We start from the raw sequence: 14,220 nt of genomic DNA, 5'->3' as shown, positions 1-14,220 counted from the left end.
CCGCTAACCACACTACACGTTACCGTTACCATGGTGATGCGGTCTCTGCTGTCTTCCTTCCAGACTGGGAGACCACTCCGCTCGGCTTCATAGAGACCGCTTCTCTGTAGGGGTCTTCTCTGGGACAGTTTGCGTCTGCAGGCCTCAGAGAGAGAAAGTCAAGACAGGCGTGTACCTTAATTCCCATTTTTATGAATGAATACTGGGTACACAAACAGTTATTCACTCATACTTAACTTGTGCATATGATCGCGTGATCTTATGACACTCTTGGATCCAGTTGAAGAGTTTATGTCTTTTTGCCAGCAAAGAGATATCAGTGCGCTTGTCTCCCCTACCCGGTCCCTTTTGAAGGCCGTGTGGAAGAAGGCGGATGTAGCAACAGCTGTGCTTTTATTTGGCCAGTGGCGTCACAGGAAGTCCGCAGTTATCCCGTTTCCTGGCTGTGCCGGAAGAAGGTTAATGCACTTTATTTTGAAAAGTTCCAGAAGAGTTTGTACCGGAGTTTAATGTTGAAATCCATGGCTGGGTACCAACAACAGTACATGTCACGCAAACATCAGTGTTTCTGATTTTCTGCAACTTATTGATATGTAATTTCCTACTTGTTAGTGTGGAAAAATATATCCATGTAGAATTACATTTATTTATGGCCGATCCAGGCAATAAGTGCCATTCATCCAAGACTATATTCAACATCATCTTTTGTCTGCATTCAGAAAATAATTAAATTTGTTCAAGCGGATCCAATGACAAACAACATAAGTGTTGAACTCCTTGTCAGCATTTGAAAGTAAACAAACCAGTTTAAGGGAACAGGGTTTGGCAGAGACAGACATGCACAGAAAAAAATAGTATGTCTGGTATTTACAAATCAGAGGCTATGTGATTTAACAAGTAAAATAGTGAAGTCAAAGACTGACGACCATAATTTAATCAGTGATGGCGCTGGGTTAAGGCATGACTACATAGTCGTCCAACACTCAGCCATCTGTTTGTTTTGAGAAAGCTGAGCCAAGAGAAGGAGCCAAGAGCAAACATGTGAAAAGGAATATTCAACAGTACCGTTTTATTTCAGCTTGGCCCTCAATTTTCATTAGAAAAATTAGATTAACAATAGAAGATTTAAAATTAGGACATATGAAAAAACTTTGCACTATTACTATGTAAAAAAAGCACAGATGTCTCTCACTCAGGTTATACAGCACAGTTAAAGCAGAATGTTTTCAGTGCTTTATAGGAATTTATGATGGCTTTAGCTAAATCACAAACTATGGTTATGTATTATCTTTACACATCAGTGTTAGATGGCTTCATAAACTGTGGCACAAGTACCCCTAGTTGTACTGAGGCTGCATTTAGGGATACTCAAAGGAGATTTTGGTATAAATATTTTTTTTAGGATAATTTAGAAAGATATAAATGTGATGATGTAGCACCAAGAAGCACCAGTAGCCATAAGGTGAGGTGTTCAAGCATACTTGTCATTTCTGCATCAGAAACGTCTGACAAGATAGGCAGAGAAGAGAAAATTCCAAGAACCCCCTTTATTAACTCAGGCAGAGACCAGTAAGCCAGGACCAAGTACTTTTGCTGTGCTCCATTTACCTCTGAAGTCTTAAATGGGAAATTTGGAACAACATCAAATATCAAACCCAGCTTAACGGTGTTCCAGTTCCAAATTAGGAAACCAGCGGGATGTGTTATTTTATGTATTCAGATATTAGATGAACTACTATGGGCAATACAAAGTAATCACAGTGTATTTCTCTGCATCTTTAACTTTCAAACACTGTAGGAGCATATTGACTAAGCATACAAAAATTCATTTTAACTATATAATAACCTTTACTCAAGATATGATTTCATAAGATTTACACAAAAATGTAAAACAAAAATGCACTAAATGATATAATCCCATTAATCAAGTAATATGTATCCTGCTGCAAAAAATATTGTAGTGTTATTAATATGGTGGGTGTATCAATATTACCTATAATTTTTACCATTATTTGGATTTTAAAACATTAAATACAATTATTAGAGTGAGTCTCAGGTGAATTAATAAATATGTTCTGTTCTGTTTTAAATCAGAGTCAGCTGCTATTGTGCATGGACTGTCTTAATGCCAGATTTTGTTTTATTTTTTTTAGGGGAAAATACTAAAAATAAATATTAAAGTTGAATACACCATGAAATGATAACAATATTAATTTTGATGTATTATTTTTTGAGCAATGAGAGTTTAATGCAAAAACTACTTTTTACCCCTAGGTCTCAAAATGGTACCTATTATAAAAGTGTAATAAAACTTTCATATTTAACTTATTTTTTTCATTTTCAATGCATCAGACTTATTCATAAATTTAAAGTTCATATTTCTTAAATCTTTTATATAAAATCCAGATTTTTTGAGGGGAAAAACACAAAATATGCAATATTTTCCAAAATAAAAACACTAAAGTAGAATATTTTTGGTGTGGGTGTTACAACCTTGACTAGGTAAAAAAAAAAAAAGATAATTTAGATTTTGATGCATTTTTATTTTTGGAGCAATGATAGTTTATTTTCATAAATTGCACTTTTTATGTTTAGGTGCCAAAACAGCAAACCCTCTAAAATTGTAATAAAAATTGAAATAAAAAAAATTTTGAAGTTCACAGCACAGAATATATTTAGAATTTGTGCCATGCATTCACGCCCTAAAGCATAAATCGTAGATTAGAGTAAGGTGTGTTTTGCATGCATGTGGTCCACACTTGGCACACTGGTTTTACACAAGACCTTCCAAAAGACAGTGACAGACAGTGGGTCTACACTTTCTGGAAGGTCCTGGCAGTGGTTCATTCACAAACCTGTGGGTTTGTGAAGTGCGGAATTAGCTGCAAGATGGCATCATGGGAAAAAAAGGCCAAATGCAGTCTCAGGGCTGCTGATTCTGGCAAGTGAGAAGTGAGTTGGTCCTGGAGTCAACATAGGAGGAGGAGAATATGGCAGTACCTCTTCATGTGTGGAAGACCAAAGGAATTCTCAATTTTCTTATCTTCATGGCGATCTCTCAGTCTTCATTGCCTCCTCTTCTCCTTCCTCCACATTATTCTCCACTGAGCTGCAGGGTCCCCCTATGCCAGGCACCCATTTCTTTGGCGTTCCCTCCTGCCTCTCAGATGAATTCTCACTGCTGATAATATGCTCCTCAGAAACCCTCTTCTTACTCTCCTCAGACTGCTAGACTGCTGCAGCCGCCTCCTCTGGAGTTAATGTTCTCCTCATGGCGGTCTCCTGGAGAAATGTCTTCAAACTGCAGGCTGCAAACTATTCGCAGAGAAGATTCACGTGCATAAACATGCTTGCTACACATCCAAATTGAAGAGAGGGTACTCTCTCTTGATAAAGTTAAATGGACAGAGTCAAATTGGACGTTTATTGTCAGATGCACCTGCGTAAGCATGCTTGCCGCACACCCAATAGCAGAGAGGAGTCTCTGTCTTGATAGAGATTACGTAAACAAAACAATCTTGGCTTTTGAGCCTTCAAATTACACACACATATACACACATAAACAAAAATATATTGTCTCAGCTACGTTCATACCACTCCTTTATATCATTCCCAACACACCAAGAGTATTTTTGTCCTGTTAAATATTTTCTATGTAATGCATTTTGAAAGGTAAAAGAACTATTTCCCCCATTGAAACTATAGTATGTGAAGAAGCAATAGTGCCTGTGGTAATTTAAGGCGGATCATCACACCTAAAGGCAGTTTTCCCTGTAGTTTGAAGGTAGAGCCTTAGATTATTTTTGGTACTTATGGAAAATGTATTATAAAATGCCAGGATTACAGTGCATCAAAAATATGTGGTAATAATGGGAGTCAATGGGACCTAATCGGTACCGAGGGTAAAGGGTTTATGCAAAGTGCCTAGCTCTTGTTCTACATACCTTGCAATCAAAAGGATAAATAATTTTTTTAAATAAATATAAAAAGCAAATCCAGGCCAAATTTCAAAGAACTGACCTTTAAGCTGAATGAGATATTGAGAATCAAAAACACCATATAAACAGAAAGTATCCGTTTAGTACCCCAAGGTGCCTCAAGAGTTAATGTGGATTAAAATAGAAAATTTAAAATTACACATAGAAAAAAAGACAACTACAAGTGAAAAGTTAAGACAGAACTAAGTGCAGCCTAAAAAAAGTGCTATTTAGAATAGCTTTTACTTTAATTGTAAAATATAGCCTTTGGGTTTGCTCTCCAATTGTGTTCAACAAATGCTGAGCAACCTAAACGTATTCTCCATTTCCTTACATGAACATAAAACCACAAAGGAGGGACAGATAGGAACTACAACCTTCAGTTTATAGGTTGTACACATTACTTTTGTTTTTTTGCACTGAACCAGTTGTTCAGACAGACAAGTCTGTTGACATTTTGTGATGACATAGCTGCTCGCTAATAATGAACAACATGCCCAAATATTAAAAATAATCACTCATGGTACAGATGTGGCAGCGGTTGCCAAGAACTTGCAGGCAAGGTTGCCCATCTCACTGTGTGCTCCTTTGTGTTAGGGCCACCATTGTTGGGGAACGTCCTCCATTTCTATAGCTGACCCTGCCCTGTATCACTCCACACATTTCTCCATGGAGTCCTCCTCTTCATCAGATGGAGACTCTGGGGCAAACATGAGAACTTGTCTTTTCATGGACAGCTCAGACGTTGCTGGTTCATGCTGTACAGGCCTCTGTCCCTCCTTTTTCAAACCAATGACGAAGCGCCACACCTCAACCCTCTTTGGTCTTGAGACACTTGAGGTCCTTAAACCATGGATCAAGTGTTGTGGCAATCCCTAGCCAAATAATATTCATTTTTACTTTGCGTTTCCCCATTTCTGTTTTGAAGATCTCCATAAATTTTACCATGTATGCTGGGTCATCTTCATTGTGTCACTTGTTGCATGACCTGCAACAGACGACACAATGCTGGCAGTGTCACTGATCAGGAGACAAACTTCTCTCCTCCCAGGAGTTCAGTAATGTACCTACAATTAGAGAAAAGTGAATCAGTGACTTGTTACTTCCATTCACAGATAGACACACATACAGACATCTAACCTTTACACACTAGGACCTTATTCACTCATGCTCACACATCCACCCACACACATACTTCTGACAATGACTCATTTTCAATAAGAAACAAACGTGAAATAAATGGCAGTGAATTACCTGCAGTGCTCCAACACAGTTTCCAACTTCCAGCTCTGCATGCGTTGGCATTGTGACAATGGTTGCATGTTGAAACAGTGCATCTCTCAGTGGTTCCTGATTTCGCAGAACATGCTTGATCATCTCTAGTGTACTATTCCATCTGGTTGACATGTCATGTGTGTATCTTTCTTTTGGAAATGTTCAATTTACTACTTTCCAGCTCCACGTTTGGCAGACTGTGTTTGAAATGACCTAAAAGCTTTCTACATTTGGGTAATGCGCTATTGAATGGACTTGAATGGACTGCTCTGTTGAAAAACGGTGATGGCTCGCTGGAGGCTATGCGCGACACAAGGCATATGTTCAAAGGGAAGCTGCCTGGCAGCAGCAATCATGTTGCATGCTCTATTAGTGGTCAGTGTGCTCACTTTATGTTCCATGTCCCACTCTCTGGCCACTAGCATTAAGTGCTCAGTGCACATGTCTGCAATGTGTCTCTCCTCTACCTTCATAACAGTCAGAGCATATGACCAAAGTTTCCACTCTGGTCCAAAATAATGGGCGGTTACCCCAAGTTAACTGTGATTACTTACAGATGTCCAATTGTCCCTGGTTAGTGCCACAGTGTTGGTCCCTCCCAAAGCCTCTTCCACTTTGGCTTTTTCCTCTTCATACAAGCTATGTATCTTCGCTACAGTGGTGGCTCTTGATGGTAATTTATACGTGAAGTCGTCGGATGCTATGCGTCTTATTTGAAGTAGACCCTTAGCCTCCACAATGTTAATTGGCCAGCAGGCTGTAGTCACCTATTTAGGTATGGATGTTAAAGGTTTGTTGCATGTTGCATTATCAAGCAGTCTCTCGAAAGCTATCCAAATTGGTTTGTCGCTGGTGAGGAGAACTGTCAACATCAGCTATATGCTTGGCCAGCAGGTGGTATGCTAGACTCGATCTACTATTCACTTTGTTCACATCAACAGTAAATACAATTGGCTTTGGTCTTGTCCAGGGAACCATCTAGCAAAACTTTATAGCTAAACTTTCCATTTAAAAGACCCGTTTCTTTATCCATTACTGCTTTGCAAGCACAACATTATTTCTGCCTCACTTCCTGATAAGCGGGGTGGGCTAAAGATTACGAAGCGTGCGTGACGACGATCGCGTCAACTTTGACAGCCCTAGTTAATATACTTGTGTACTTCTCTCTCTTTGCTCTCTTTTAACTAGTCTAAGAAACTAATAAAAGCTGGTTAGTATGGCTATCTGCTCCAGTAAAGACTGCATTTTGATTCTAAACAGACATGCTGCTTGTAGCTCGCTAACTGTAGTTGTCGAACATTACCTTAACATGAGTTATAAGTGGTTCAGCTGCAGGTGGGGGAGGGGCAGCACTATTACTTTATTTTTCATATAGCCAGAGAAAATTGCAGATCACCCCAGCTCTTTTTTCTCTCAATATACACCTTTAAACTGTAGGAACAGTATGATGGAAAATGCTAGCCAGATATTTTAACCTTTTGAACCTTTGCATACCTTGATACCAATTATGAGACCATGCTTAATATTAACTAAAGCTTTAAAGGGATACAAGTTGTCAGAACAGCAAATCAACAGTTTCCTACTGTGGTGATCACTAAGTTTTAAATACAAGGCAGTCTAACTGGATTTTGAATTTGGGGTTGGTTGTCTCCACTTAGAATTGTGACTTAATGTGACCCTTCTGTTAAGTTTTTGTGAACTTTTTGTTTTCAAAACATAGCAGAACAAACTCAAAGAGTCTAAATCTGGTGGTAACACTGTTTAGAAATCTTTGTAAAAAATATTTACTATTTTCCACGTGTCAATTTTATGTATTGAATGTATGTGTAAGGTCTCAATCTTAGCTATAATTTTGTAATCATTACATCCAAATATAATGAATAATTTAGAAATTAAAGCCTCTGCTGGTTCTCTGACTGATTTCCGCGCTTTTGATCCAACACATAGTTGCACTGAGAACTTCTTTAATTACATGTTTTACATTCGGAGTAATAACTTCCAAAGCACAAACGCCACACTGTGACTTAGTCTATCGATGTTGCAGCTTTTGATTTGGTAGTCCAGCTACATTATTTCAGTGCACTGACAGAGGATTTAAGATAACAAAAAGCTGTATTATTTAAATCCTCTCTTTTATGTTGTTACGTCTCTGTACTTTTTAATTTTAGGTTTCTTTATTCAGGGAAGCTTTTTAAAATGTACTCAGCGTCCTGCACTGATCCCGTTCACAGCATGCGGGAAACATAAGGATGTTTATTTTTACTGTTCATGAAGGTAGAATTATTATTAAAGACAAACATTTAAGTTTTTCTTGGAAGTGTTAATTATACAGTACTTTGATTAACACAAGAATTTTTATCATGATTTTACATGTTTGCATCCTCTGTATATTTATTTTTCCTTCACTTTGCTATAATGATTTGATTTGAATGAGCTTGACAAAGGTTAATTTGAATGTTAGAAATTATAATAAAAACGCTCTATTAACACAGCATACATATGTTACCTAGCCTCTCCTATGTCCTTAAATACACCACATTGATAAAAACTAAAATACTTTTTGTGTTGTGAAAAACACAGAATAGTTGCGGCGCAACATCTCCCATAGGTCAACAAATTGCTACTCAGTCTTTTCCAGCAGCTAAATAATGACCTGTCAAAAGCACATAAAAGGCGACACCCAGCGCAGCACTGCATACAGCATGTTGAAGCAGAGACGAATCTGTTAAAGTGGCTCACAGCTGCTCTAAATCACTTTTCACAGCAGAAGTGACAGACAGCAGGGGAGCAATTAGCACTTATTAATCATCACAGCATAATTACCACCTATTCATTGATAAACTTTGCTGTACAGATTTTGGTGTTCAGCCATTCTTCACTGTAACAATATATACTGTTGCAACAGAATAAGTATAGGTGCTATTTCAATATTTGGTTTACAGCTACATAACACATCTCAATCACACAGATGAATATTTAGCCTATCATTAGAAATTTGATCTAACCCCAATGCCTATAGAACCTGTCTTTGTCTCAATGAAATAATAGAGAACAATAGACTTGCATCCTTGATAATAAAAAAATGGAAAAACTACAGGAAGGTTTCTTCAGCATTTATACAATGCATTTGCAACATTTTTTATAAATAAAAATTAAGAAAGTGTGGTGTGAGTACAGTTAACCCCAATATTCATACTCCTGGCAGATTAAGGTTGGCTCTCAGTAAGAGTCCTGAGTTGAATCTGACTGAGAAAAATTGGAGGGAACTAAAGGTTAGTGTGATGACAAGGAGGCTTTTCAACCTTAAAGACCTGGAGCTCATGACTAAAGATAAATTCTCAGAATATCAGTGGAAACGAGTAAAAAGGTGATCAGCTATTATAAGAATGGTTTGATTACTGTTAGTTTTTAATATGCCATTTCCAATTGAATGTAATTAAAATGATATTTCTTTTAAATGTCTACTCCTTAATTTATACTACTTAGATTATTTTATTTGGCAAACTTCTAAGTTGAATGAAAATAATTTTCAATCAAAAGCTGTCTAAGCTATGAAACATTTGCACAAAACACTGTATTTAGTACCCCTGAGTAAATACTTTCAATGTTTAAAATCGTTTTAATGCTGGAAAGTGAACATCTGGCCCAGTGTAAAGCCTTTTGCAGCATCTAAAAGGATTTTTGTTGTCAACAGATTATCCAACCTAAGCTGTGGAGTTTTGCAGATCCTCCAGAGTTACCATGGAGCTCTTGGCTGCTTTTCTTTTTAATCATTTTCTTGCCCACTCTGTCAGTTTAGATGGGCAGCCAAATCTTAATAGGTTGATTGGTATGTAGAGTTTTTTCCAGTTTTGAATGATGGATTGAACAGTGCCCTGTGAGATGTCTGAAACTTGTGATTTTGTGTTATTTGCTAACCCTGCTTTAATCTTCTCAACAACTTTATACTTGACCTTCCACTTCATAGTTATGCCCTACTGTGTGTTAATCTATCAAATAATGTCTCAATCAAATACACTGAAGCTTCTGGTTATAACCTGATAAAGTGTTGAGTATGAATGCTTTTTCAATGAACTGTTGGCCTAAGATTTGATTATACAAAAACAAATGTATTTAATTAATTAGATTATTTTTCATTTTTCCGCTCAATGCATTTTTATTCACTACACATTATTCAGTTTGTTTTCTAATGCACCCTCTTTATTTTTGTCTACCAATGGCAGTGATCACCTGCAGTGACCCTGGCATCCCAGCAAATGGACTAAGATTTGGTGACGATGTCACGGTGGGCCAGAATGTGACATTCACGTGCCAGCCAGGATTTGTGATGGTGGGAGGTGAAAATGCCATCTCTAGGACCTGCACCAACAATGGGACCTGGAGTGGAACAATGCCAGCATGCCAGGGTAAGCCCATTTTATTCTGTACACCACTTGTTTTGCATTACAGTCAATCTTGATAACCATCAGGGTCTGTTACAACAACCTTGGCACACTAGCACAGTGTCACAATAAATTACTTCTTTAGACTTGATAAGATTAGCAAGAAAGGTGACAATGGACCTCCTGTGTGTCAGATAGTGGCAGAGTGTTCATTTAATGCAAGTGCCTCTGATACATTACATCAGATGTCTGCAAGTTCACAAAGTCATCAGTACACAAGTAATACGTTCTATTTATGACTGGATACCTGCATAAAGATGTGACCTTTTTATAGTTCTAGGGGTCTACATAGCAAAACATATAAAAATTGTCTTAACCAGGTTCTAAAATTATTTACATGTGTATTTAAAGGTGTTGAAAAAACACAAAACAGATTCCTCCATTATTTATTTGAATCAAACCTATAAAAGGTCAAAGTTAAAATGCAGCATGTGAAGAACTAACTGCACATCATGAATTATGAGCTTGTAAAACCACTTTTGCCAGCAATAACCTAAAGCAGTCATTTTCTGTTTGAATTTATCATTCTTGTTTTGGAAGAGTTGCTTCTGTTCATTGAAGTTTGTGCTGGTATGTTACTTTGGTTTATTCACAATTGGTTCTGTACATAATGGAATCTCAACAATGTCAGGAATCTCAACTTCGGTCTCATCTGTCCAAAGGAAAATGTTCCAGTTGTCTATCAGTGGTAGAAAGTCGAGGAAGCTGGCTTAGTAGTTGTACGCCCATCAGCACTACATCAGTCTATGATTTATGATCCTGGAGTGGAGGTATAGATTAGCATTTCTGCTGCTGACACTATAAAGTAGGTGTTGCAAGAAAGATTAACTCGGGCAGAAAACGGTTTAGATGTACAATGGGAAATATCAGAGCCTTCAAGGCAAATGGTGGCTTATTGTTGCTAAGGAACTGTTTGCAGGCTGCTGTGTCAGTGACTGTACAGAGAGGCAAACTGTTATTATGTTTGCCTCTTGAGAAATGGCAAGGGACAAATTAAATGTGAGAAAAGGAAGCAGAGTTTGAGAGACTATCATGTACGCATGCAAACCTAACAACTTGTTGGAGATATGTATGCACAGAATGGCTGAGAGTTGATGAAAATCACATGCAGGCCTCTTTTTTTCTCTCTACCTTTGGGTTGCTTGTTGTTTTTTCAGCTGTCTATGTATAATGTACACCCAGGAACCTATATGGCTCCTTTCTCTCCTTTCCTCAGCCTCTGGGTTTTAAGCCACATGCTTCTCATTGTTTTCAAGCTCCTTGTGTGACCTTGGTCCGGAGTTTACAACATCCAAACTGACACTGAGTTGAATTATTTAACTTTTGTTTTTCATTATTCACAAAACTTGTTCCATTATATGCTGAAGACGTCTGATGAGTTGATAGTCGCCCAACTGTTACCCACATCTGTTTAAATGGGGAGAGTGAGAGACTGTGCTTATAGGTGCACTATGTGTGCACCTATAAGCATGTATATGGACGTTTCTAAATCGCCAACCTCCAGCTGACAGCTCCTGCTGGAGCTCTTACACTCTGCCCTGCTCCTGCTATCCTACCTGGGGTTTATTTTAAGAGACAACTGAGGACTTTAAGCTACCCTGTCACGCACGCCACGATACATTCATACAGTCAAAAGACCTCTTGCAGTTATGGGCTTCTCTCTCATGCATACATATTTACAGACTCTTCACACATGCCCATTTTTTTTTTCTCCCATCAATGTTGCTATGGCCTGTGTACTGTCGGCTTATTTTGACTTGCACACATTAGCAAGTGAACCATAGGGTCCCTCCTGCCTCTTCTCTCACTCTCAATCCTCCAGTAGCATATATTTATCTCATGAGGTAAATGAATAAAATAGCAGAAGAGGGAAGTTTGATTACAAAGTGGGTGCCTTACATCAATTTAACTATTTCTCAATATGGAATAAGATATTAAAGCAAAATGCAGATGTTACAAGCCATTTTTCCCTTTATTCTCATTCTAATTTAAAACCATGTAAAACAAGCAATGAGAAGCCAGTCTGTTAGTTGCAGAATTTTTTGTACCATCGTTTTCAACAGCCTACAAAACAGCATGTTTTAGAAAGAGTAAGGAAAATATCTACACTACAGGTCAAAAGTTTTAGATACAATTTCTCAATTAATGGGTCTATTTATTTTCATGACAATTTAAATTGCAGATCCTCACCAAAGGCAACAAAACTATGAATGAACACAAATGGAATTATGTAGTAAACAAAACGTGTGAAATAATTCTGAACATTTTATGTTTTAGATTCTTCCAAATAGCCACTGTTTGCTTTAATGACTGCTTTGCTCTCTTGATATTCTCTCCATGAGCTTGATGAGGTGGTCACCTGAAATGGTTTTCCAAAGAGTCTGGAAAGAACTTCCCAGAGGTTCATTGAGAGACGTCCAGAGGTTAATACTTCAGTCATCACAGCAAAGGGGCGGCTACTTTAAGGAATCAAAAATATAAATCATATTTATTTATTTTACTTTTTTTTGTTTGCTACATAATTCCATATGTGTTCATTTACTGTTTTGATGCCTTCAGTGAGAATCTAGGTACAAGATGAATAGACATAAACACAAAGAAAACCATTAAATGAGATAGGCGTTCTAAAACTTTTGACCGGTAGTGTATTTCAATTTTTATGAAAATGCTTGTTATTCTAGGAGGATTGTTTGCCTTTTTACTTTGCATTATTGGCTTTAAGTTAAAGGTGCATCATTCAATCAGTTTGAACTGCTTAAAACTGACAGCAAGCTGAGCATCTGTCATCTTGTGACAGATTGGGAAGATGTGCCAAAGGAATATTAGCAGAAATGCAAGGGAGGTGGGGGGTGGGGAGTAGAAGAAGGAAAGACATAAAGAGACAAATAGAGATTCAAGGAGACAAAGAGGTTTTACACTGTGCATAATTTTGCACATAATGTGTGAATGTCAGTTCTAGCTGCTGAGTTTTTGTGTAATGTGCATACACACAGATGACGCATTCAAAGTGTCATCCGGCACAGGATTCAGTGTGAATCCCAGGTTTGGCATGTTCAGCTAGGAGGGACTAATGCTCTAATGCTGCTTAAATTACTCAGGAAAATGGGGCCAGTCTCTGCTTCTCAATCAGCTCTGTTTACCACCCAGACCTAAAGGTTTAATTTTTTTCTCACGTTTTCACATAATTTCTAAAGCTGTGCTTATGAGGTTAGAGAGCCCTACTCTATAATCAGTGTAATTCACCTACTTGCATGATTGCTCAAACATTTTTCTTTGTGTCACTTCTCCACTGCTTGAATGTCTCTTGTAAATGTAGTGTAGGATTATGTATACAGATAGTCTAATGTACAGTAACCAACTTTCAGAGTCCCAGGACTTATAAATGTCATCACAGTTAATGACGTCGTGGCCTAAATGTCTTTCTAAACATACCTGTGACGCATATATGCTGTCTAAATGTCCATATGGAAATTGCTCTGGAACCACAGCCAACCAAGAACAAAAGATGCTTTCCCTTTAGAGAGAATGAGTGAACATCCCACTGTGGTCTGTTCCATATTCATTGTTACTCATTGTTCAGAAAAACAAACAAGTAAGCAAAAATGTGGCAAGAAAGTTGTGCCGGCCTTAATGTCTCTTTATAACAGTATTCATACCCTTGAACTTTTTCACAGTTTTTCAGTTTACAACAATAAACATCAATGTATTTTATTGGGATTTTAAGTAATAGACTGACCCAAGGTGCCAAACACTGAATTAAAAATGAAAAAAAAACAGCTGTTCTGTGAAGGCCTCAGAGGTTTGTTAGAAAACATTAGTAAACAAACAGCATTATGAAGACCAAGAAACACAGTAGACAGGTCAGGGAGAAAGGATGTGTAGGTGTTTAAAGCAGGGTTAGATTGTAAAACAACATGCTGATTTTAGAGTATTTCATAGAGCACTGTTCAATCCATCGCCCTTAAATGTAAATAGTATGACGCAATGGCAAGCTACGAAGACGTGGCTATCCACCTAAACTGACAGGCTAGGCAAACAAAGGTTTAATTAGAGGCCAAGGTAACTCTGGAGCAGCTGCAGGGATCCACAACTTAGGTAGGAGAATCGATCGACAGGACAGCACACGACTAGTCATGCACTCCACAAATCTGGCCTTTATGCGGGAATGGCCTTAAGCAGGCCATACTGGGTTCAGTTCGCTACAAGCCATGTAGGGGACACTGCAAGCATGTAGAAAATGGTGCTGTGGTCAGATGAGATCAAAATGAAAGTTATTGGCTAAAACTATCACTCTACATCATCCTGATAATACAATCCCCAGTGTGATACAGTACATTTCTTAAGGAGGGACAAAAAAGGTGACCAGAAATGTTCATAGGATTGAGAGCAAGGTTCACTTTCAAGCAGACAACACTAAACACACAGCCAGAGCTACCAGATAACAGCACATTCATGTATTTGAATGCCCAAGTCCAGTTAAACTCTAAACCGAAATCCAATTGTAAACCTTTGGGCAGACTTGAAAA

General features: G+C 37.9%; 1 protein-coding gene across 2 annotated transcripts in view; it reads left to right on the top strand.

Annotated features, from left to right (window-relative positions):
- LOC124865431 (CUB and sushi domain-containing protein 3-like) overlaps nucleotides 1-14,220 on the top strand; it is a 359,430-nt gene that overhangs the window by 305,193 nt on the left and 40,017 nt on the right. For both annotated transcript variants that reach the window (XM_047360499.1, XM_047360500.1), the window contains exon 59: nucleotides 9,476-9,658. In XM_047360499.1, the coding sequence (XP_047216455.1) occupies nucleotides 9,476-9,658 (183 nt within the window). The remainder of the gene's footprint in view (nucleotides 1-9,475; nucleotides 9,659-14,220) is intronic.

The sequence above is a fragment of the Girardinichthys multiradiatus genome, chromosome 3, assembly GCF_021462225.1.
Source record: "Girardinichthys multiradiatus isolate DD_20200921_A chromosome 3, DD_fGirMul_XY1, whole genome shotgun sequence".
Classification (NCBI taxonomy): Eukaryota; Metazoa; Chordata; class Actinopteri; order Cyprinodontiformes; family Goodeidae; genus Girardinichthys; species Girardinichthys multiradiatus.
Note: the sequence above shows the minus strand (reverse complement) of the source record. Positions and strands in the feature narration are given on the sequence as shown.